The 26,465-nt window shown below is 35.3% G+C and overlaps 1 protein-coding gene across 2 annotated transcripts in view; it reads left to right on the forward strand.

Annotated features, from left to right (window-relative positions):
- KCNH8 (potassium voltage-gated channel subfamily H member 8) overlaps nt 1–26,465 on the forward strand; it is a 393,974-nt gene that overhangs the window by 179,128 nt on the left and 188,381 nt on the right. Inside the window, exons 1-3 of one of the 2 annotated variants that reach the window (XM_054680428.2) lie at nt 14,312–14,396; nt 18,335–18,417; nt 19,408–19,648. In XM_054680428.2, coding sequence (XP_054536403.1) covers nt 18,382–18,417; nt 19,408–19,648 — 277 coding nt within the window. In that variant the 5' untranslated portion in view covers nt 14,312–14,396; nt 18,335–18,381. Of the gene's footprint in view, nt 1–14,268; nt 14,397–18,334; nt 18,418–19,407; nt 19,649–26,465 lie in introns of those variants that run through there. The other variant, XM_001162672.6, reaches the window with a different exon arrangement.

Here is a 26,465-nt window from a genome sequence, read left to right on the forward strand (position 1 = left end):
GATAATGTTCAAAAAATGCTTCAAGATGTATTAAGCATTTTGACAATTACTGTTCTCTTATGCTGGATGCCTTATTCTTTCCTGAGTTTGCCGTGTTATTGCTACTACTAAGCCTTGGCTCATACTTTCCTTTTGCCAAATAAACTATCATTCCTAAATCCATATGAAATTTTTTCCTTTTCAGAAGCATTGTCTAATGTTTCTGATGCTTATTAATAGTATTTGTAACCTTGTATTTTAATCTATTTGTTTCCAAACCGTTTCCATCAGTTTTATGCTCCATGATGAATTTGGGGGTCGTTTAAACCATGTATCCCCCACTACTCACTTTAAATTTCACACACTGTAAATAGAACTAAACAACTGGCAACTTTTCAATAACAACATGTTGAATTGCACAACCAGAGGAGCAATAAAAATTTGCTTTTAGGGCCATTTTATCTATGAAAGATTCCAGAGACAGCGTTAGTCAATGTCTTCATAAATTCTGTGGAAAAAAATATATAAATAGAAAGTAATAGCAATGATTAGGGACAATTGAGTGATTGCAATTTTTGAAAAGAAAAAATTGAGAAAAACACATTATCTTTCTTGATTCATACATTATTTTGTGTGATTAGAATTTCCGTAAAAGAAACTCCTAACCAATATTTGACTAAGCATTAGAATAAAATAGTGAATAAAAGAATCCTATTTCTGTCATATTATTATGCTTGCTATAGATACAATATGCAGGGACTTTTTTTCTTTTGGTGGGTGTTGCTGGATGATTTCTTTATTTATGTCCTTGATAAATACTGTCAGAAATATGTTCTAAAAAGTAAATAACCAAAGGATAGTTCTTACCAATCCATTAGAGATTTTATAGCTAGTACCATTTGTTTGGTCTTTCTGCTTCTAAAACCTTTCTTTAATAAATACATCACTACAAATCCAAAAGCAGAAGTCAGATAACATCTTCCTCATCTAGATAACCCCAATATTTCTTTTAAGAGTTAGGATTCCAATGTGCCATAACCAGAAGGGCATTCCGAGGCTTCCCCACATTTCCTCTGTTTATGGAGACAGCTGTTACACTAACTTGCAGCTCTTGTAAATGCTTTGAAAGCTGATCACATACTATATTCTTGACTTAATACTTTGGTAAGCCTGGATATATATCTTTCTATAAACCTCACTAATCTTTGATATTACTATAACTTTATCTTTGCTTGGAAAGCACACTCAGAAGGCTTCATCACCAAGATTTTGGGAGAGTAAAGCTAAGTGTAGTTGATGCAACATTGTAGAAACAGCATAGGAACAATAAGAACAATAGGTAAAGCTATAATTATGGCTTATATTTAGAAATGACCACATTTGATATTTTAGGATATTTTTCTAGGTTTTTTTCCTTTCATTTTATTCTCTTCTAGTTTCGACATTTCATGATAGATTTGCTCTCTAGAAGGGAACGTCTTTCTTTAGGAGGGTAAAACTTTGGTCTTAGCATTCACTTTTGCTATTCCGATCTACAACTGGAAGATACATAAAAGTGCTTTGCATTGCAAATTTGGGATAACTTCAAAAATCCCATGGTTGATGTTAGGGATAGCACTAAGCATTTCAATTCCAGGAGAATAAAAGAAATTCCGATTTGAAATGAATTCCTCATTTGGAGGGAAAAAAAGCATGCATTCTGGCACAACAAGATCAAATTATGGAATACACAAGTGGCTCCTTCCCATGTGCAGTCCCTGTCCCCCGTCCAGTCCTCTGCACACCCGAACTGTTTCTGATTGGCTTTTAGCTTTTTTTTTTTCCTTCTAACACTTGTATTTGGAAACTCTTCTGTGATTTTGAGAAGTATGCTTTTGAGTATTTAATGAAGTTTTTTTCTAAAAGTAAAAAAAAAGGATTGAATTTTTTAGCCTATTATGCAAGATCTCTAATAAATTTTGCTGAAAGTTTACTCTCAATTTTGTCTCCCGCAGCATCCATTACACACCACCACGCATAATGTGTGTAATATTTTTCTCAAATGATATTCTAACGTATTTTTGTTCAAGCGTTCTCAGTCTAGAATTCTCTTTCTTCCATAAGCTTGGCCAAAAGTATGTTTTCTAGGCTCAGACCAGAGGCTAGTTTCTCTATTGATTTTTTCATTGTTCTTATTCTCCCTTATAAATGTCTTCCTTATATTCCACAAATACTTCCATTTAGTGCTCATATGTACCACCATATCCTCAATTACGTCTATTTTTCCAACCATATATGATCTAGATGAAGTCAGAAATTGTTCATATGAGCTTGATGTCTCACAGTATCTTCCTTGTAACTGATTGGGTTATAAAAAGACAATGAATTTCCAGCACCTATTGTGAAACTGTTGTGGGAGTCATATTTATTTTTGACATTTAAGTTGAATTGAAGTTATTTTAATATTGGGAGCATCAAATTATTCTGAAATTGTGCCATTTGGGGGCATTACAAACACAAGATTTGGGAAATACTATCAGGAAGTTAATGCAAGGAGTAGGAAAACCAAAATATTCCTTTTATTCTTAACCACTAATAGGGTAATTTTTGGTTTTCTTTTGGTATCATATAGTACAAACATAGGAGGGTCTTCCCATAGTCAGGACTTCCTAGGCAAATTTTACGATATTTTTGTAAGGAGGAAAATTCTCATTTCCTCATAACTTATTTAACTTTAGAGGATCACCTATAGGCAAAGGATAATCATGTATTGTGATATGCCTAGTTTTTTGAACTACCTTTCAAAGCTAAATTCCATCAAACATTTTCTCAATTTTTTCTTAAAATGTCATGTTCTCTACTGAAGAAGTAAGATTCAAAATTGCAGTATCTGCCATCTTCCCAGAAAGACATAAATCTCCAACCAATGATACCAAATAATAATCAGTTCACTGTAGGCAGACTAGTTCTTACAAGGTAGTATAAAGTTTTTCAAAAATCAAAATTCATACTTTGTATCATTTTCTAATACTGGGGGGAAGTTTTTTTGAGATTTTTTCTTATAATCTAAGTTTCTGGCTTTCTGACGTTGGTAACAAATAATAGCTACATGTTGACTTTGAGAAGATTTAGATTTTGAGATGGACTTCTTTCTTTAATTATTTTTATTTATTTATTTATTTATTTATTGTTGTTATTATTATTATTATTTTGAGATGGAGTCTTGCTCTGTCGCCAGGCTGGAGTGCAATGGTGCAATCTCAGCTCACTGCAACCTCCGCCTCCCAGGTTCAAGTGATTCTCCTGCCTCAGCCTCCAGAGTAGCTGGGCCTACAGGTGTGTGTCACCACGCCTGGCTAATTTTTTGTATTTTTAGTAGAGACGAGGTTTCACCATCTTGGCCAGGATGATCTTGATCTCTTGACCTCATGATCTGCCCGCCTCGGCCTCCCAAAGTGCTGGGATTACAGGCGTGAGCCACCGTTCCCGGCCAATTATTTTTAATTTTTATGGGTACATCATAGATGTAGGTATTTATGGGATGCATAAGATATTTTGGTACAGGCATACAATGCATAATAGTCACATCAGGGTAAATGGAGTATCCATCCCCTCAAGCATTTATCATTTCTTTGTGTTACAAACATTCCAATTATACCCTTTTAGTTATTGTAAAATGTACAATAAATTACTATTGATTGTAATCACTCTGTTGTGCTATCAAATACTAGCTCCTATTTATTCTATCTAACTATATTTGTGTACCATGGTGAGTCTTCTATCAAGATGAAACTAACTGTAAGTCAAATACAATGAAATACCCAGTCTCTGAACTGTTTTACTTGTGAAGATCCATATTCAAAATGGCCAATATCAGAATATTTGGTAGGAGAAATTTTTTTAAGTATTAGTACTTTAAGGATGTATATATCACCTATTTTTGCATTACATTAGTTTTTTTTTTTTTTCCACATACACTTCACGTGTGTGAACTAAACTGACTCAAGATTTCAGGCCTACTTCCTTAGATTGGGCAGTTTCAGGTTCACTTACAGTTCTCCAGCCCAGCAATAAACATTGCTTTGCTTTTGTTAAAAATTCTATCACTACAAAAATCTCCCTTTTGCTACTCTTTTACAGTCATACCAACCCCATCACCCTCTACCATCCCTAACCCTACTACTGCTAGTCTGTTCTCCATCTACAACATTTAGAGAATGCTATAATTGAATAATGCAATGTGTAACCTCTTGAGATTAACTTTTTCCACTGGACATAATGCCCTGGAGATCAATTCAAGTTGCTGCCTACATCCCTTGTTTATTCTTTTTTAAGTCTGAATTGTATTTCATGGTATAGATAGACCAGTTTACTTAACAGTTGTGCACAGGGCTTCATGAGGACATGCTTTCATTTCTCTGGGATAATTGCCCAACAATGCAATTGCTCACTTGTATGTTAAGTATACGTTTAAGGCTTTTTTCTTCAAGAAATTCCCAACCTATTTTTTAGATTGACTGTTTTTCTTTTTATTTTTTTTCTTTTGTTTTGAGACAGAGTCTCCCTCTGTCCCCTAGGCTGAGACAGTGGCACGATCTCAGCTCACTGCAACTTCTGCCCTCCAGGTTCAAGCAATTCTCATGCCTCAGGCTCCTGAGTAGCTGGGATTACAGGTGCACGCCACCACACCCAGCTAATTTTTGTATTTTCAGTAGAGACGGGGTTTCATCATGTTGAACAGGCTGGTCTTGAACTCCTGACCTCAAGTGATCCGCCCGCCTTGGCCTCCCAAAGTGCTGGGATTACAAGTGTGAGCCATTGAGCCCGGCCGGCATAGAATGACTGTTTTACTTCACATTTCCACCAGCAATGTGTGAGAGATCCAGTTTCTGCACATCTTCACCAGAATTTGATACTGTAACTATTTTTTATTTTAGCTGTTGTGTATTGATATCTCATATGGTGTCTATTGATATCTCATTGTAGTCTCAATTTGCATGCCCCTAATGGTTAGTGTTTTTAAACATCTTTTCATGTGGTTATTTGCTATTCTTATATCCTCTAGTGAAATGTCTTTTGCTTATTTTCTAATTGGATTGTTTGGTTTTCTTATTGTTGAGTATTCAGAGTTCTTTATATATTCTACATCTAAGTACTTTGTCAGATTAGTGGTTTAGAAATATTTTTCCCAGTATGTAATTTGTACTATAAATGTGCTAATTTGAAGCTTCCATATACTATTAAAATTTAACAGTAACCATGCAATTGTTTTGAACCTAAATCAACAAAAGATTTTTTGTTTAGAATTGCAAATGCATGGTAAGAATACAAAGCTGACCAAATGTAGTTGGATTTATTATTGTTTTTAAAATTCTGCAGACAACACTTCCCCTGTTGCCTACACAGGTTTGGAGTGCTTCCCCTGCCCTGACCCTGGCAGTATGCTATTGCTCTTGCTAGACCTAGAGATTAGCAGGTTTTTGTAACACTCTCATAGTAACAAAATTAACAATAGACTGTTGTACAATTCAATACGTGGAAAATGATAAAATATACAATCCATATACTTTTCTTTAAAAAATGACAATGTATTCCAGCCAACAGAAACGATTCAAAATTGTAAACTTAAGAATGTGGAAGATATAAATTTGTGTCTTTCCTTAACAAATTTGGACCAGTTATATATTAATCCAGAAGGATTCTTCAGTTCACAGTGTAAACAACACCCTTCATCAATTCTCTACAGGATTCCTCTTTCACTTGTAGTCATTTTTGTGTATCAGCAAGTAGTTTATCTGGGGCACATTTTTTCCCCCACAGTTCATACAGGAAATTTTTTTTAAGCAGCACTTTTGGGATACAAGTTTATATAAAGGAATAAAAGGAAGAAGAGTGGGCAGAGGGACACACTGGGCTGCAATGCAGTTATAAGATATTTGCTGACTCCATGTTCACCAGCAGCTAAAACTGGGTGCTCTGCAGAGTTGTCTCGAATTGGGCAGAGGCCCCTCATTACAGTCCTGTATGGACCGTCATTGAATGCAGGATGTTCTGGGAAGAGTCACTCACTTCACCTGAGGGAAATTCATAAGTGGACAGGCCTAAGAGGTGATGGTTCTGGACAGGTACACTCCCAGCAGCTATAGACTCCAGGCTTTTAGTCCTGAGCAGGCATCTGGCCAGTGTAGCATAACATGCACTACAACTCAGCAAGCAGAACCTGTCTTTTTATTTCCCATCACAAAAGCAAAGCTTCAGGAAGTCAAGGCTATAGCTTGCGATGATTGCACCTATGAATAGCCACTGGACTCCAGCCTGGGCCATACAGCAAAACCTCATCTTTAAAAAACAAAACAAAGCAGGGCTTAATTTGTGGCCATTTGCATTTCAAACCTTTTAATAATGATTACATATATATATGATGTATATATTCAAAATTTATATTGAATAAACTGAGTCACAGGCTTTTTTTAATTGAGCAAAACTAAAAGTCCAGTCTCATGTTCATTGGCAGATATTTTCCCCTTAAATCCTCTTTATATCTAGGATCTATAATTATTCCTGTGTTAATTATGTTTAAGATTAGTTTATATGAGGTCAGTGATGTTAAAAAAAAAAAAAAAAAAGAAAGCCTAGAACAAAGCCAAAAAATAAATTCACCAAAATGTTAAATTATTACTGGAAGATGGTATTATGAAAGAGATTCATTTCCTGCTTTACACTGTTTTTCACTTCTAAATTTAGTAAAATGCACATGTATTATTTTTCATATTCAAGGAAGAAATGTGTATATACTATTTAATTGTAGTTGAGCTTATAAAAAATAAATGCAATAAAAATTTGGAAGGAAATGCATGAAATTCTTGATATTGAAGCCAATCAGGCATTCTTTCTTTTTTATTTTTCTGTATCTCCCAATTTTCCATAATGAGTTTAAATTACCTTCATTCTCTCTCTCTAAAATATATATAATTTTTAGATTTTAGCCTTTTTATAAGTTACAAAAACTGCCACCCCTCTAAATAAGGCTGTTCCCTTAGTTACTGTTGAGTATTTTTAAAGAAGAGTCCTTCTATTGCTTATTATAAAGACCTTTTTAAAAAACACAAATGTTTACTGAGTTATATGTAAAATTTGGTATTTACTGAGATGGTCATGTGTTTTTTTTTTATTTACAGATCTGCTGAATTATATTGATTCCCTAAAAGGGAACCACCCTTAGCATAAATGCTACATGAGATTGATATATTTTTCTTTTACTGTACTTCTATATTCAGTTTACTAATGTTTTATTTAGGATTTTTGCATCTATAAGTGAAAGTAGTATATATGTGTGTATATATATATGTGTATATATATATATGTGTATATATATATATATATATACTTTTTATACTCATCTAGTTTTGGTACCAAGTTTTCCAGAGTTGTAGATGTATTCAGAAATTTTTTGGCTCTTTTATTCTCTGAAGTTGTCAAAATAATTATTTGTTCCTTTAAAGCTTGATAACCTTGACTTTAACACCCTCTGAAATAGGCCTCAGAGAGGGGTGGTAAGTGACATGAGATGGTCTCTTTCTCTGCTTCTTTCCACATTACTGGTCTATTCAAAATTTTTACTACTTTTTGGAACTATTTTGGTAATTGACTCCTGCCCTCAAAGTATTCATTAAATCTAAAAATAGAACTATGAAAATACAATTTTCTACAAAGTAATTTTATAATTTTTAAAGTCTTCCAAATTCATGATCTTGTTTTCCATTCTGAATATTATTTGTGTTGATCTTATTTTTTTTCCTTGAATACAGTTGCCAAAAGTTTAATTCTCTTATCTTCTTTCCATTTAATTGGCCACCTTTTAGAAAAAATGTTGTTTTCTGCTTCATTTATTTTTTTGTTTCTATAACCTAGTTTACTCTTTTTTGTTGTTTTCCTATTAAATTACTATATTTATTTGGTATCTTAAAGTTCTACATATTTAACATTTTAAATATATAGTTTGTTTCATGTATTAGATATTTTTATATCATATATTTTGTAATAGATACATTTTAGGTATTAATTTTTCTCTCATTCATCTGATTACATCCATTGAGTTTGGATATCAAATATGCCTATTAACATTATTTCTTTTTAAAAACAGTCTTTTATTTCCAAAAGTCTACAAATTTACTAATTTCTCTTAATATAAAAAAAATACAAAAATTTAGTAAATCAAAATAGAGTTTGAGCCATTATATGGAGAATTGTTTTCATACACATGACTTCTATTTTTTGGAATATTTTTGAAATTGCCTTTGCAGAACAAAATCAACTGTTATGAATGTTCCATGAGCATATGAAAAGAAGAGAAATTCTTTCTTTGGTAGATACCATAGATATTCATTAATTATAGATAATTATTAACATTAACATTATTAATGTATTAACATTAATAACATGTAAATCAATGTATTAACATTCACTATAATTTTATTTATTTTTTGCCACCACAGCTATCAATTTCTGAGACAGATGAAGTTACTTCACTGTGATTTTGGATTTTCAGATTTCCTGTGTTTTTAACGTTTTTCAATGCTATATAATTTAGAACATAAAAATTTATAACTTTATTGTAATTTTTTAAAAAGGACTTTTCCTTTGCATCTTGAACTAGAAGTTTCTGCATTGATATTTAAATGAGAACAAGTGCTCTATTTTTTAAAAAACCATGTTATAAAAGTAGTTTACAATGTAAAAGTAGGGATATGAGAGAAAGTGGAAAGGAAATAAAAACTAAAATGACAACTGGAGAGAGAGTATATTTCAGTGTATGTCCTTTTTAGTGCAAGAAAGAGAGCAAAATAATAGAAGACCCTATCTAGCAGAGAAAATAATTCCTGCCTAAGAGAGATCCATTTTGACCCAACATGATAACACAGATAAGTAAAAAAATTGGACAGGCTCACAGCTCAATGATCTATTATTTACTATGTTGAGTTGGAAAGAACATGTGATTTCAAGCAAGTTCATTGAGAATTCAAATATCAGCCCTCCCACTTACTGTGTGAATTTGGACAAGTACACAACTTTGATGATCTTTAGGTTTGTTTTATGCTTTTTTTTTCCCTTTCAGTTAATGGAAAAACTAATGCCTAACAAAGTGAGGATTAAAAAAGAACCAAGACAAAGTTCCTGGCATAATGCCTAGAACATGATGGAGGTTAAGGGAATATTGCTAATACATGATGTTTTGTTCAGAAGTCCTAACTCAGTGGAGTCTAATCATAACTTTAATTTTTTTCCTGGAAATTTTCATCTCTCAGTGTTGCTTAGTAACTAAAATGGCTTATTAAATTATCCTGCTTACTGACCACTACCTCCTCCTCTTGTATTTTACTCATTTACCTTCATTGACCTGATGGCAATTGAAATCTTCACCTTTTTCATCACTGAAAGAAAAAGGGAGGGCCTAGATTTTCTCCTTTTACTCCGAACACTCTTACTAGATAATTTCATAATCAACTAAGTGACAAAGCCAGGCAACTTTTATCTCTGTACGTATTTCAAATGTGCCAGCTTTGCTCCATGTCTACTGCTAGCTACCACTTTAGTCTAAGCTTTACCATGTTTTTACTGATCTACTAAAACAGGCTCCTGAGTAATCTCCTATCAACTTCTGTTGTCTCTTTCTAATAAAATCACACATTACAAGTCAATTTCTTCTTTTGAAAACTCAAATGTTCTCATGTCATTTGAAAGTTTAAAATCTTGCTGTTGCTTCATGTGTTCCAGCACTGTAGCTTGCTAATCTCTGCTCTGTTATAGGAAACAAGAAGAGGGTGAGGGAGACAGAAAAAAAAATACACACACACACACGCAGAGAGAGAGAGAGAGAGAGAGGGAGGGGAGAAAGAGGGAGTTATTCTTCTTACTCAAGTCGCTACAAATATATATTTTAGGTTTTAAAAAATAATTTAGGCTTTTTTATTTGTTTGTTTCCTAATACTTTTATCACTGCACTTATAGTCAAGAGCAAAAATTCTAGTGTGGCTTCAAAGGCGCTGGATGAGCTGTCTGACTTCTGCCTACCTTCTAGTTTCCCTTTTTACCTCTCTTCCTTCCTTTCATCATATACTAACTCTTCTGGACTTTCTTCAGTTCTTCAAAGATGCTGAACTCCTTTCTGCCTGAGATCCTCACACCTTGTCTTTGCTCCTCGACCCTATCTTATTAACAACTATTGATTCTTCAGATTTTAGCCCTCAGTCATCCATATCAAGCAGTTTGTTCCCTACCACCACCACCACTACCACCACCACTCTGTATAATTTTATCAGGTTTCACTGTTAAATGGTTTGATATCACTTTATTATTGTCCTTTTTGTGGTGAAATAATTTTACATTAAAAATATATATGAAGTATAAAATATTATTACAAATCATTATATACCCCCAATCCAGTTTAAGAAATACAGCTGTACTAATACCATTTAGTAAGGCACGGTGGTCAACTGGAGATTCTATTTTCTAGCCTCTTGTGCAACTGGTTGTAGTCATGTGATTACATACAGTTTTACAGCAGTTGTACATTTCTCTAAACAATATGTTATTTAGTTTTACGTGTCTGTGAATATTGTTAAAATGTTGCCATGTTTTCTGTGATCTTTCATTTTTTGCTTTTGTACTCAATATTATGTTTTTGAGATATTTCTGTTAATAGGAAGACACTGTTTCATTCATTTCCCATTTATTTCCTATGTAAGTTCAGTTTAATGGAATTATGATATTCTAGGTCATTACTATGCCTGTATGCATTGTTTTACATGTGGACATTTGGCTTATTTCTAGTTATACATACACAGACACCCATATGTTATGTATATATGTACATACTGATGTGTTTGTGGTTTATGTAGATATGCAGATTAGAAATATTGCTGTCAGGAATATTACAGTAAAGTAGAATGATTGTCAACCCAATCTTGCATGAGGGTTCAATTGTGACTAAATATTTTCACAGAAAACTTTTTTTCTTCCATTTAGAGTCAAGACTAACACAGATTATTCTTTGACACTTCCCTTTGAGGGGACCTTTTCTAAGATGATAAAATTGCAATTATTTGATTTGGAAAATCTGTTATTAATTAGATATCTCACTGAGAAGGGAATTGGCTTATTGACTGTTGTAAATATCTAATCCGGTTCATTTTGTAGTTAGCATTGTAATTCCACTTGACATTTTGAAGCCAATTGATATTGTATAAGCAGCCTGTTGGCCATACCTACGAAATTTCTGTAGAGATTGTCTGAAAACTCTGGCTGTTTCAAGTTTAAATATATTTAAAATTACTCCTTGCTGGAGTAATAATTACATTTTCAAATGTAGTTTACAAAGATTCTATGTAAGTCAAAAAATTTAACACACGAAGACATGATCTTAACTTTTCTCAGTAACAATGAAATGTGCTTTGTTCAGCCACAAGTTTTTAAAAAGTGTCCTTTTTGATATTATTCTGAGTGTTTTAAAATCTACTTTTAGTGACTCAAGTCTATAGTAATGTAGCAAATTTTATTTTCAATATTCTTTCAAGTATGTAGCAAAGGTGAATGCTTTTTTAAAAAGTAACATTCAGTTAGACTTTTGCGGTGAATTAAACACCCCATTTGCTGGTCATTAAAGCATCCCAGAGTGGTGTGGGAATTTTGGAGGTGGGGGTAATTAAAGTCCGTGAAAGACTTGGAGTGAAGTCTCAGATGGGCAGGAATTATAATACCTGTTACTCTATGTGAAAGTCGATAAAAAGCAGCAGTCCCGAACACTGATTGAAGTCACTAAGAGACTTGGTTCTGTGTGTGGAAAGAAGAGGGACTCAAGACCTATCTGACTTCACATAATGACTCTACTCCTGTTACTAGATGTGTGACCATCTAATGTGTTATTGGACCTTCAGTTTTCTCGTCTGTAAATGGAGAATAATAATACTTATTTCATAGGATATTTATGAGGATCAATTTTAATAATAAATTTGGAAGATCTAGAACAGAGCCTGGCGCACAGTAGGCATCAGCAACAGTCATATGGCTTCCATGACATAGCAACTAAACCAAATTATTTTTATGAAGGGGAGATATCAAAGAGCTTTTATAATAGTAGAGAGATTTTATGATGAAGCTTAAATAAACAGATTTTAATGTTTTTGTATTTTGCAATAATTGTGACATAGATTCAATTTATTTAGGATGAAATTGTATGCTGACCATTTGATCAAATAATGACTAAATATTTCTTAATGTAACATAACCACTTTATTTTTCTTGAACAGTAGCCCTTTAGAAAGAAAATAATATAGCTAGATCCTTACTTTTTGTTACTAAAATATAGTGCAATTGGATTAAAAATTTAAATGTTCAAACTTTTTAAAGTAAGGGCAAAGTATATTGGAAGAAACTTGCATATATTTTTGTGTGACAACAGTTTGGCTATGCAGGGCATAATGTCTAGACACCAGAAATAGAAGGATACGTCTGACTAAAACCAGTGGCAAATCCATACAGGTCTGCAGCAAACTCAGTGCTTGCCTTCTTGGAGGAAAGAATTCAGCCAAGGGGCAGAAGTAGGTTTAAGGCAGAGGGAGAGACCAAGGCAAGTTTTAAGATTGAGAGTTTATTAAAATGTTTTAGAGCAGGAATGAAAGGAAGCAATGTACACTTGGAAGTGGGCCAAACATGTGACTTGAGAGATCCAAGTTCCCTGTTCGGCCCTTGACTTGGGGTTTTACACATTGGAATGGTTCTAGGGTTTCCAGCTCTCGTTTCTTGATTCTTCTTTTGAGGTGGGCTGCCCACATGCACAGTGGCCTGCCAGCACTAGGGAGGGGCTGCATGCACAGTGTGTTTACTGAAGCTGTGCACATGTTCACTTGAGGTGCTTTCCCTTACCAGTAGTGCATTGCCAGAGGAAGGTTATATACTGGTTAAACTCCACCATTTTGCCTCTTAGTGTGCATGCTTGAGCCCACTCATTCAACGCCTAAGATCACCAGCTCAGGTGTTTTCTATCTATCAGGAGACTATCTTTCGCTAGCGCTGACTGTGGCCAATTATCATTTCAGAGAGATGGTTTGGCAACCACCAGACCATCAACTAATGTTTGCTTGACATTTCTGGGGAGGTGGTCCTCTCCTGCACTGTTCATGTCTGACTAACTACCTACTCTAACATGACAACAGATACTTTAAAATTTGTAAACTGCATAAACAAATTCCAAAGTCAAACAACAAATTGGGAACATTTTTGGTGGCACATATGATGAGAAAATGGCCATTACTCTCGTATACAAAGAGCTATTGCAAATAAATTTAAAAACACTACTTTGATTCTGAAATTGACAAAAATGAATAGACCAGAAAAATCAATACAAATGAACAATAAATATTTAAAGCATGCTCATCCACACTCATGATTTTTATAATATAAATTAATATGGCATTTTTCAATTATCCAAATATTGGCCAATATTCATTTGATACTTTATAGTTTTGGCATGTGTGTGGTGAAGCAGGCACATCTATTCACTTGCTGGTACTGTAAATTGCTAGAATGAAATTTGGAATATGTATACCAAAATTTAAAATGTACATACCACTGCCAGTAATTTATTTACTGAATAAACTCAAAACTGTATGCATTTAAGAATTTTCTTTGCAGGATTGGCCACACAGATTTTGACAAAAAATCTTAGATAAATCTGAATCTTCATGACAGTGAAATAGTAAAATTAATAAGGTTAGTTATAATCTTAACATAGTATGCTATTAGCCATTTAAAAAATAGGAGAGAACTATAATATGCAAATATGGAATGATTTACAAGTATTTTAATGTGAAAAAATTAATAAGTAAACAGTTTCCACTGTAAACTTACATTTATGCACAGAAAAAATAATTGTAAATGTGGATATAGGGTGCATATTAGAAATTTTTCTGGAAAGAATGTTTTTAAATGTTGAGAGTAGAACTAGGGATTTCAGTGTAGAATAGCAGGAAGAAAGGAGTAATACCCATTAATGATTTCCTGAACTATTTTAAAGTTCTTCTGTGTTCATGTACGTTTTACTTTAATTTTTAAAAATTAATGCAGTCAATATGATGATAAAAATATATAAATCATAAAAGACTAAAATTAAATTAAATGTCATTAGGATCCAGCAGATTATTGTAGGTATTGGAAAACATGTACAATATGCTCTTGAAAGGGAACTGTCAAAATGACATTCTTGAGGTGAAATGATGCATGCATGTGTGTCTAATGAGTTTTGTTTTCCCCCAGACAAAGTCAAAGGAAGATCAAGAGCAGGGACCCACTTTGACTCAGCCCGGAGACGGAGTCGAGCAGTCCTTTATCACATCTCTGGGCACCTGCAAAGAAGAGAAAAGAACAAATTGAAAATAAATAATGTAGGTGGTATGTGTGTACAGGATGAATGCTAGTGTTTCCCCTGGTGGCAATGTTTGACTCGCTAAAGAAAGGCCTCAATTACCCATTTATTGGCTTGCCTAGATTTTTTTTTCCCACTTTGGTTTGTGCTTTTCTATAAAGAACAAACTGGAAAAGGTCAGCAGTCATGAGGCATTTCTATAATAAAAGTACTTAATCATAGTGTTATCACAGCATAGAGATTAGAATATTATTGCAGTGAAGTACAATATGGTACTAGGGACACTGCAAATGGGGACGCACTGGTTACATTTTATGAAACAAAAATGATGCAGCAAGTCATATTACACATTCATAGTTTATTGGTTAAAATTTCTCAAATTTAATTTTAGTTCCATCTGTTTTGCATGTTATCTAGTTCTACAAATGCTTTTATCCAGGAGGAACATGACCAAATCAAAGTCATTACTCCATTAAAAAACTTACATTTTATATAAAACACAGTTGAAAATTTCACAGTAAAACACTGGATTTACAATTGCATACCATACATTAAACAATTTGGGAAAGTCACACTTCTAGTAAATTACAATAGAGTTGCTTTCTGAAATATGGTGTCTTACCTGTCAAAGCCACAACAAATAACTATGCCTGTAAAAGGTGATTATTTCCCATTTTACATGACATATATCTTCCAGGATTTCACACTGAATTTTGTAATTGGTTCTTAGCACTAAGAGACTTCACTGAGAAACCTAGAACAATGTCTCTTTAGTTGTAGATACTCAAAGTTTTAAGATAATGTTAATGTCATTAATTTGCCTTATGGAATCATCAGAACATGTATGGGGTGTTGTGTGACCATAGGTGGCAGATTAAATACCAGCATCTAACTTGCCAATGACAAGAAAAAGTCACATGAAACAACCAGATCTATTTTGGAATCGATTTAAGATCCAGAAGTTCTGGGAGTTAAGGACAGAGAGGGGATCCTTTGGCATTTCATTTTTAACATAGCAAGCTCAAGGACTACCTAATCCGACATACACATGCTTTGATAAAACAGGACCATTCATCAGACATACAAAGTATTCATTTCTGATTGTAGTGAACAAAGAAAGATGTATGAACCCAGGGTGAGGAACGAGATCTGACATGAAAGTGCTGCAAACCTGGCTGTACTTCAGTGCAACTTTCTGGAAGCCAAAACAAGATGTTTTGAATCATTTGTCCTCCAAGGACCATCAACCATGTCCGTGCTGGTCTGCCATGTACCACTGTGGAGGGTCACGCTTTGATTTTTTTTGGTCCTAATTCAATATAAAGTTTCTCTAGGGATACCTGTGCCTTAGTGTTATATTGATTTCCTGGGAATCCAGGGAGAGGCTTGAAACAGTGCACACCACTTGATCTATGGATCCTTCCACTGGTGCCTATTTACATCCCCTTTCAGTTACCAAGTCAGCCTTAGTGACATAAGCAAGTTATAAGAAGAAACAAAGGTAACCGCATCTGGGCTTGATTCCATGCAAATCAACCAGCAAAGCACCTAAACAAATATTATCCACCGATTCTGTAAGGCTGAAAGCTGACACTGTCTAGCTTTTAGTGGAGAATTTAAACATACCAAGTATTAGTGAGCTTTAAAATGCATTTGCTGGGCATGCTATTTTTCCCTTTAGATTCAACAAAGTACAAAGCAGTACTTAAAAATCTGATTTCAAAAAAACTGTAACTCCCACTACTTAGCTAATTTGCTTAATTGCCATTCATTTAAGAAATACAAACATCAGAGTAGAGCATTAAAATAATACATAGTAATTTAAGATGCCTAACAGCCCAGTGACTCTAATACTACAGGTAATATCTTATTCCTGAAGCAAAGTATGGAATCAGGACTTGCCCTGTTCACGTGTTCACCATCTCCTTTCAAGGATAACATAGTAGAATGGCTAAATGGCAGATAGAAGGAAGGCAGAAGGGAGAAGAGGAAATGACTTGTATAGTTTATTGAATAAACAATAAATTTTCTGGAAATTCTGGCTGTAATAACATTTGCACACACAAAAAATAATTCTTAACATTTTATAGCCCTTTGCTATTTACAAATTCCTTTTACTTACATCATATTATTTGATTCTTATAGCAAGCCAGTACTAGGTCTGATTTTTATTAGTCCCATTTTAATGATGGAAAAAAACACAACTTATTAGAAGCAGCAGTTGTGGTACCCAACCTTTAATCTTCTAATTCAAAGCCACTGTGCTTTTGACTCTTACCTTGCTCCTTCTCGGATACAGTTCTGTGGAACAGGAATATATGCTTCAGCCATAGTCAAATGAACTCGTCAGGTCATTAGCAGGTTTGGGAATCAGGATGCAACATATTTTAGTCTGGCTCTAACTTTGCCTGGTATAACTTGAAAAAGGTGTTTTCAAATTCTGCCTTCCTTGATTGTTATTCTGTCAATCAAATGAGAATGATATGATGCAAATGTTTTCAACACAAAGAAATGTTAAAGATCACACTAGAGCCTTGAAAACTTGAAAGGAGAGTGCTACAAATGCATTTTTCTGGCGGGGACAGTGGTGATCATCAAAGGCATACACTGGGTTTAGATTACTCACTGAAGTGACTGTAGAAACATTTTCACATTCTCTTGCTCATTCAGATGATAGTTTCAAAGGAACTATTGCAAAAATAGTTTAGGAAACAATTACCTTAATTAGGCACTGGAGTTAACTAGTATGTTTCAATAACTCATAGGTTAGAGGTTAAACATCTAAAACACCATTGGTACTAAAGAAATATGCTTGAAGATTAATAAATAAGATAAACTTAACGTCTAGACTAGGCAAACTCCATGTTTGACAGTTATAAATAACATGTCTTTCCCCCTACTTCCTGCTAAAAAGCATAATTTTACAATTGTGTACCATTTTTTTTACGATTTTAAGAATTTTTTTCATTCAAAAGGATTTTGATAAAACATTACAAAAGCTGGTGGAAGAAGAGAAGCGTCTATTTTTTTCACTCAGGTGATTATGTAAAGATGTTTGCAGGATTTGAGTTAACAACATTTCAAAATTTAAATCTAATCTCAAATGTATTGAATTCTCAGTATCTTTTTAAAATATTTTTAAAATATGTTCTAAGTAGCTTACAAAATGAAACCGTGAGATTTATTTTCTGATTTGTACAGAAAACTAATATATTGCTGAACTTTTGTGACAGAATCACTGATGCTTCATATAATCAGCATAATCAAAGACAAAAACAAAAACTTCACTTTTGAGTTTTCCCAAATCATTACCCTAGATATGGATGTTCCCTCAAACAATGTAAAATTTTAATTTCTGTAATATGATAGAAAAAACTTATGTGGATAGAAAATGAGATATTTCCCATGGCTTCTGATAATTCTTTATTGTAGTAAATATTCAGGGAAAATTTGGATTAGAACCAATCATGTTATTACAACTTGAAGTGTTTATCAGTGGTGAGAAGATTAATGGTTATAGACCTTAATTCCCTCTTCCAATGTAACAGCCCGAATTTTTATGAGAAGCCCAACGGGGCTACTTCATCTCCCCTTCTCTGTTTTATGCCAAAGTCTACCTTTGGAACTGGTTTCTTGAAACCAGAGAATGAGACAAGGGAGACAGGACAAATATGAGGGAATTGTATGAAACATAGATGCAGTGGCAAATGGGCATCTGAGGACCATCTGGAAGTAGTTTAACAGTGACCCACCACGAAGTACTGACATTATGAGATGCCTGTGTGGGTTGAGTGAGAATATTAACAGGAAATAGAAACATGGGTTGAAAATACCTACCAAAGAGAAATGCCAGACAGGGGTCCGTTAATACTAAGGTAGCAGAACTATTCAATCACTGACAGTCACCACTTAGAGCTAAATGTTCCTGATCTTTCTGAACCTTTCTTGAATCCTCAGGTACTTCAGGATCCCTGAACACATCACATTAATCTGCCCTTCCCTCAATGAGTGAGACAAGAACACAACATTGTGACCTACAAGTAATATGTATTCTGGAATTTATAACTGCTCTGTTAATTCAACTAAACTTTCAAATATAAGTTTCCATTACCTATCTTATATTTCCCATTAATTGAGGTCAAAGCCAGGTCTGCAAGTATCTGGTCACAGGCTTGTCAAATTTCCACACATGCTATTGTTGGGCCTCCCTTTGTCTTCTAGCAACAAGGGAATTGTTCATCAATTTGAACTGCATTCAAAGTGAAGTGCTTTTGCAGTTATCAAAAACTCCAGCTATTCTGCATTTAATCAGCTGCACAGTGAACATTGGCTTTCTCCTCCCATGACTTGACTAATAACTCTTAAGCAACTGTTTCTTACTTTACCATCTGAATAATGTCTGGCCCATGTCAGAGTGCATCTGTGTCAGTCAAGGTAACGAGATTTGGGTTCCCAACTTCACCAACAGCCACAGTGCAAAAAATGAAAGTAGTTAGCACGACTTGGCTGTATTTGGAAAGAAATGTAAACTGTTTACAATATAATATTGGTCGTATATCTATTCTTTTTGGAAAGAAAAGTACCATTGCTGTCATCAGTAAAATATCAGGTCAAATATAGTCTTTAGATAATGACTGTCATCAGAAATCTACAAGTATACAGAATGTTCTCATGACAATAGGAATGTAAATATAGCTTTGTGTTTACAATGTGTGTAGAATTACATGTAACTGTGAATGTTTTTTGATGACATTTTAGGTAATGGTCTTTTTTATTTTTTAATGAACAAAATCTGGGTTACTCACTTAGCTTCATGACTAAACTCTGCATATTCCTGTTCCTTATAACAAAGATCTCTGCTCAGTTTTAGATGTTTAGATGCTTTGCATCACCAACTTTTAAAAGTCACTTGTAAGATACTGCTTTGTGTAGTGAATGATCCTACTCACAAAAGTGTGTGTTTCAAGCTATGTAATCCTTGTTTCTAATGTTGTGTTTCTCCTTTCTCTCCTTTTTGTCTTCATCCACAGAATGTTTTTGTAGATAAACCAGCATTTCCGGAGTATAAAGTTTCTGATGCAAAAAAGTCCAAATTCATACTTTTGCATTTTAGCACTTTTAAAGCTGGCTGGGACTGGCTTATTTTGTTGGCAACGTTTTATGTTGCTGTGACTGTACCTTACAACGTTTGCTTTATTGGCAATGACGACCTGTCCACAACTCGGAGCACAACCGTCAGTGACATTGCAGTGGAGATTCTTTTTATTATAGGTAAGAACAAACAGCTGCTTTCCTACGATATTTGCATATGAGAAGTGAAGTGTGTTCCAGATTTTTCTGACATGAATTTGAACTAAGATCCATTTGCATGGGCATGATTCAGCCTCTGTTGCAAATTTTGGAGAAGCACATACTGTATTTGGATTTCTGAAAATTGCCTCTTCCAACTTTTCCTGTCCCTTTATTCAAACAGATCTAAACTGATCTCCTGTGTTTCTATACTTATTTCATCCAGAATGGGCTAAAAAAGATTTAACAGCTGTTTTGTTTGTACTCTCACATCCTTCATGATCTTAAACTGGTAGGGTCAGAGATGGGTTTGACAAAAACCCACCAGTGGTGTTGTGACAGTGGTCCACTCCTTGACGTGTTCTTTCTCCATGCCCTTCCGTGCCCTTTCAGCATGTTGATGGTTTCAATAAATGACCTGGTTGCAGAAACAAAGGGTTACATAAGCCTTGCAGTAAATCTGGAGAAGCAGTGAGTATCTGATTTTAATTAAAGAAAAGGCCCCAAAGGATGTTTGTTAAGATAATTTATCACTAGAATATTGTGTACCTCAGTTGAAGCTGCATCTGTGCCAATCTTGTAAGCCTTTTCCTATTTTCCTGTCCCTTAAATCTTCATCTTGTTTAGACCAAAGCCTAGCTCTGGCTTGCTCATTCTAGGACAGATTCCGGGTCTGTAAGTCACAGATTGACTCCCTGTTGAGTTATTGACTGTCATTAGCAGCTGATACCTGCTTCTTTCCTTGGTCATGGTGATAGAGGGCTATATTCTTACTGTAAAGATGAGAGGATGTTTGGAAACATTTTCAAGCAGGTAGGTGAACAAAGGAGTGAGAAATGGATCTTAAAATTTCAAAGAAAAATAAATAATTAAGTGAGGCACATCAAAACCTTGGTTCAATGGTGGTAGTAGTTGTTTTTTTGTTTTGTTTTTTTTGGTTTTTTCTCAGTGAAGCTGTTAAATCTTTGAGGCTAGAGTGCGTTTTCTGGTTGAATATCAGCACGTTTGCTTTGGATGAGTTTGTGTGCTCTTGGTATGGCTTGGCATCGTTATTAACATTGTGTCTACTGGGCACACCCTTCAGAGCCTTGATAGGACCTCTGCTGTCACCCCAGAAGTGGTAGCTGTAGTGTGTTTAGGCCACTAGATGGCAATGTTGTCTAGTTAGGCAGACGGCAATTTTATTTTTAATTTTTTTATTTTAAAATATAGCTATCCTTTATTAGAAAGATGTAACCATAAAGGGATCTATTAAATAATGGTTAAATGGAAAATAACATTCCAGTTTGAACAAGAATTTAAAATGAAAATGGTAGACAGATTGGGTGTGTCTGTGGTTTTGTATCCTTTTACTTTGCCAACATTTGAAGTCTCCTCCCACCCACCCATGATGCACACATAAATTAGCATCGTAAAAACACTCTCCATGCCCTGGTCAAAGTTCTCAAGAACTTGGGCAGTCACTCGACATGGCTAAGCCTTCGTTTTTTGTAGTAGTGATTTCATAGGGTTTTGTGAAATAATAGATGTAAGTATCTGCTTAACAAATACTTCATCATCTTATTATTGTTATTTACAACTTTGTTATTAGGTCAAGTTATATCTTGAACTTTCCTTTCCATTCTTCCTGGTTCTTAGATATTTGACATTCTTTGGCCTTAGAAGCCACTTCTGTTACCACATGTTCATTAGCAGATGATGACTGACTTACTCCCATAAAAACTCATACCTTTGACGGAGATATTTTTAAAGTTTTTGTTTATTTGTTTTAAGGCTGCTTTTCTCTACTAAACCAATGGAGACTCATTTGCTCCCCTGATAGCAACCCCTAAATTCTTCTGTGTTTTTTATTACTGTCATTTCGACTGTGCTTCAGCAGCAAGATGGTTCTCCCAGTAGGCAATACCCATCCCTTACTAGCTACATGCAAAGGAATGAAAACCCATTCCAATTTTTTTGGTGTTTACTTTCTGCAAAGATTTAGGATTTGAAATTTTGGTCTGCAAGCAGTTCTAGTGTGACTCCTGCCTGAAATCTCTTGTTGACCAACTTATTTTTATAAGCAGTAAAAACGTTCCTATTCTTTCCTGCTGTTATCTGCCTGCTCTTTCTTTTAAATGAGTTTAAGCATATCTACAATTTATTATAGCATATTTAGAAAAATGGCTTAAATTAATATTTCTCTGTTTCCCTAAACCTTTATTCTATAAAATATTTCAAAAAGGTGGCCTAAAAGTGATCATTGAGAAATAAGTTAAAATACTGGGGACAAAATAGTTGCCTGTAATATTGCCTGTAATATTGTATCTTTACAATGTGAAGGTAGTGTTCATACCATTTAATATTTATTAAATTACTGCAGACTTAAACTTCCCTGTCTGACAGCTTTGAAGAGAGTAGTGGTTCTCCCAGCATGGAGTTTGAGATCTGAGAACGGAAAGACTGCCTCCTCAAGTGGGTCCCTGACCCCTGAGTAGCCTAACTGGGAGATACTTCCCAGTAGGGGCCAACTGACACCTCATGCAGCTGGGTGCCCCTCTGAGACGAAGCTTCCAGAGGAAGGATCAGGCAGCAACATTTGCTGTTCTGCAATATTTGCTGTTCTGCAGCCTCCGCTAGTGATACCTAGGCAAACAGGGTCTAGAGTGGACCTCCAGCAAACTCCAGCAGACCTGCAGCTGAGGGTCCTGACTGTTAGAAGGAAAACTAACAAACAGAAAGGACATCCACACCAAAACCCCATCTGTACGTCACCATCATCAGAGACCAAAGGTAGATAAAAACACAAAGATGGGAAGAAACCAGAGCAGAAAAGCTGAAAATTCTAAAAATCAGAGCACCTCTTCTCCTCCAAAGGAACGCACCTCCTTGCCAGCAACGGAACAAAGCTGGATGGAGAATGACTTTGACGAGTTGAGAGAAGACGGCTTCAGACAATCGGTAATAACAAACATCTCCAAGCTAAAGGAGGATGTTTGAACCCATCACAAAGAAGCTAAAAACCTTGAAAAAAGATTAGATGAATGGCTAACTAGAATAAACAGCATAGAGAAGACCTTAAATGACCTGATGGAGCTGAAAACCATGGCATGAGAACTATATGACGCATGCACAAGCTTCAGTAGCCAATTCGATCAAGTGGAAGAAAGGGTATCAGTGACTGAAGATCAGATGAATTAAATGAAGCAAGAAGAGAAATTTAGAGAAAAAAGATTAAAAAGAAAAGAACAAAGCCTCCAAGAAACATGGGACTATGTGAAAAGACCAAATCTACATCTGATTGGTGTACCTCAAAGTGACAGGGAGAATGCAACCAAGTTGTAAAACACTCTTCAGGATATTATCCAGGAGAACTTTCCCAACCTAGCAAGGCAGGCCAACATTCAAATTCAGGAAATACAGAGAATGCCACAGACGTACACCTCAAGAAGAGCAACTCCAAGACACGTAATTGTCAGATTCACCAAAGTTGAAATGAAGGAAAAAATGTTAAAGGCAACCAGAGAGAAAGGTCGGGTTACTCACAAAGGGAAGCCCATCAGACTAACAGCAGATCTCTTGGCAGAAACTCTACAAGCCAGAAGAGAGTGGGGACCAATATTCAACATTCTTAAAGAAAAGAATTTTCAACCCAGAATTTTATATCCGGCCAAACTAAGCTTCATAAGTGAAGGAGAAATAAAATCCTTTACAGACAAGCAAATGCTGAGAGATTTTGTCACCACCAGGCCTGCCTTACAAGAGCTCCTGAAGGAAGCACTAAACATGGAAAGGAACAACCAGTACCAGCCACTGCAAAAATATGCCAGATTGTAAAGACCATCGAGGCTGGGAAGAAACTGTGTCAACTAACGAGCAAAATAACCAGCTGACATCATATTGACAGGATCAAATTCACACATAACAATATTAACCTTAAATGTAAATGGGCTAAATGCTCCAATTAAAAGACACAGACTGGCAAATTGGATAAAGAGTCAAGACCCATCAGTGTGCTGTATTCAGGAGACCCATCTCATGTTCAGAGACACACATAGACTCAAAATAAAGGGATGGAGGAAGACCTACCAAGCAAATGGAAAACAAAAAAAAGCAGGGGTTGGAATCCTAGTCTCTGATAAAACAGACTTTAAACCAACAAAGATCAAAAGAGACAAGGCCATTACATAATGGTAAAGGGATCAATTCAACAAGAAGAGCTAATTATCCTAAACATATATGCACCCAATACATGAGCATCCAGATTCACAAAGCAAGTCCTTAGAGACATACAAAGAGACTTAGACTCCCACAGAATAATAATGGGAGACTTTAACACCCCACTGTCAATATTAGACAGATCAACAAGACAGAAAGTTAACAAGGATATCCAGGAATTGAACTCAGCTCTGCACCAAGCGGACCTAATAGACATCTACGGAACTCTCCACCCCAAATCAACAGAATATACATTCTTCTCAGCACCACATCGCAGTTATACCAAAATTGACCACATAGTTGGAAGTAAAGCACTCCTCAGCAAATGCAAAAGAACAGAAATTATAAAAAAGTGTCTCTCAGACCACAGTGCAATCAAACTAGAACTCCGGATTAAGAACCTCACTCAAAACCACTCGACTACATGGAAACTGAACAACGTGCTCCTGAATGACTACTGGGTACATAACGAAATGAAGGCAGAAATAAAGATGTTCTTTGAAACCAGTGAGAACAAAGACACAACATACCAGAATCTCTGGGACACATTTAAAGCAGTGTGTAGAGGGAAATTTATAGCACTAAATGCCCACAAGAGAAAGCAGGAAAGATCTAAAATTGACACCCTAACATCAAAATTAAAAGAACTAGAGAAGCAAGAGCAAACACATTCAAAAGCTAGCAGACGGCAAGAAATAACTAAAATCAGAGCAGAGCTAAAAGAGATAGAGACACAAAAAAACCTTCAAAAAATCAATGAATCCAGGAGCTGTTTTTTTTTTTTAAAGATCAACAAAATTGATAGACCACTGGCAAGACTAATAAAGAAGAAAAGAGAGAAGAATTGAATAGTCGCAATAAAAATGATAAAGGGGATTTCATCACCGATCCCACAGATATACAAACTACCATCAGAGAATACTATAAACACCTTTACTCAAATAAACTAGAAAATCTAGAAGAAATGGATAAATTCCTCGACACATACACCCTCCCAAGGCTAAACCAGGAAGAAGTTGAATCCCTGAATAGACCAATAACAGGCTATGAAATTAAGGCAATAATTAATAGCCTATCAACCAAAAAAAGTCCAGGACCAGATGGATTCACAGCCAAATTCTACGAGAGGTACGAAGAGGAGCTGGTACCATTCCTTCTGAAACTATTCAAATCAATAGCAAAAGAGGGAATCCTCCCTTACTCATTTTATGAGGTCAGCATCATCCTGATATCAAAGCCTGGCAGAGACAAAACAAAAAAAGAGAATTTTAGATCAATATCCCTGATGCACATCAATGCAAAAATCCTCAATAAAATACTGGCAAACCAAATCCAGCAGCACATCAAAAAGCTTATCCACCACGATCAAGTTGGCTTCATCTCTGGGATGCAAGGCTGGTTCAACATATGCAAATCAAGAAACATAATCCATCATAGAAACAGAACCAAAGACAAAAACCACATGATTATCTCAATAGATGCAGAAAAGGCCTTCGACAAAATTCAACAGCCCTCCATGCTAACAACTCTCAATAAACTAGGTATTGATGGGACGTATCTCAAAATAATAAGCGCTATTTATGACAGACCCACAGCCAATATCATACTGAATGGGCAAACACTGGAAGCATTCCCTTTGAAAACTAGCACAAGACAAGGATGCCCTCTCTCACCACTCCTATTCAACATAGTGATGGAAGTTCTGGCCAGGGCAATCAGGCAGGAGAAAGAAATAAAGGGTATTCAGTTAGGAAAAGAGAAAGTCAAATTGTCTCTGTTTGCAGGTGACATGATTGTATATTTAGAAAACCCCATCGTCTCAGCCCAAAATCTCCTTAAGCTGATAAGCAACTTCAGCAAAGTCTCAGAATACAAAATCAATGTGCAAAAATCACAAGCATTCCTATACACCAATAACAGACAGAGAGCCAAATCATGAGTGAACTCCCATTCACAATGGCTTCAAAGAGAGTAAAATACCTAGGAATCCAACTTACAAGGGATGTGAAAGACCTCTTCAAGGAGAACTACAAACCACTGCTCATCGAAGTAAAAGAGGACACAAACAAATGGAAGAACATTCCATGCTCATGGATAGGAAGAATCAATATCGTGAAAATGGCCATACTGCCCAAGGTAATTTATAGATTCAATGCTATCCCCATCAAGCTACCAGTGACTTTCGTCACAGAATTGGAAAAAACTACTTTAAAGTTCATATGGAACCAAAAAAGAGCCCGCATTGCCAAGTCAATCCTAAGCCAAAAGAACAAAGCTGGAGGTATCACGCTACCTGACTTCAAACTATACTACAAGGCTACAGTAACCAAAACAGCATGGTACTGGTACCAAAACGGAGATATAGACCAATGGAACAGAACAGAGCCCTCAGAAATAATACCACACATCTACAACCATCTGATCTTTGACAAACCTGAGAAAAGCAAGCAATGGGGAAAGGATTCCCTATTTAATAAATGGTGCTGGGAAAACTGGCTAGCCACATGTAGAAAGCTGAAACTGGATCCCTTCCTTACACCTTATACAAAAATTAATTCAAGATGGATTAAAGATTTAAATGTTAGACCTAAAACCATAAAAA

Source organism: Pan troglodytes, chromosome 2, assembly GCF_028858775.2.
Source record: "Pan troglodytes isolate AG18354 chromosome 2, NHGRI_mPanTro3-v2.0_pri, whole genome shotgun sequence".
Taxonomy (NCBI): Eukaryota; Metazoa; Chordata; class Mammalia; order Primates; family Hominidae; genus Pan; species Pan troglodytes.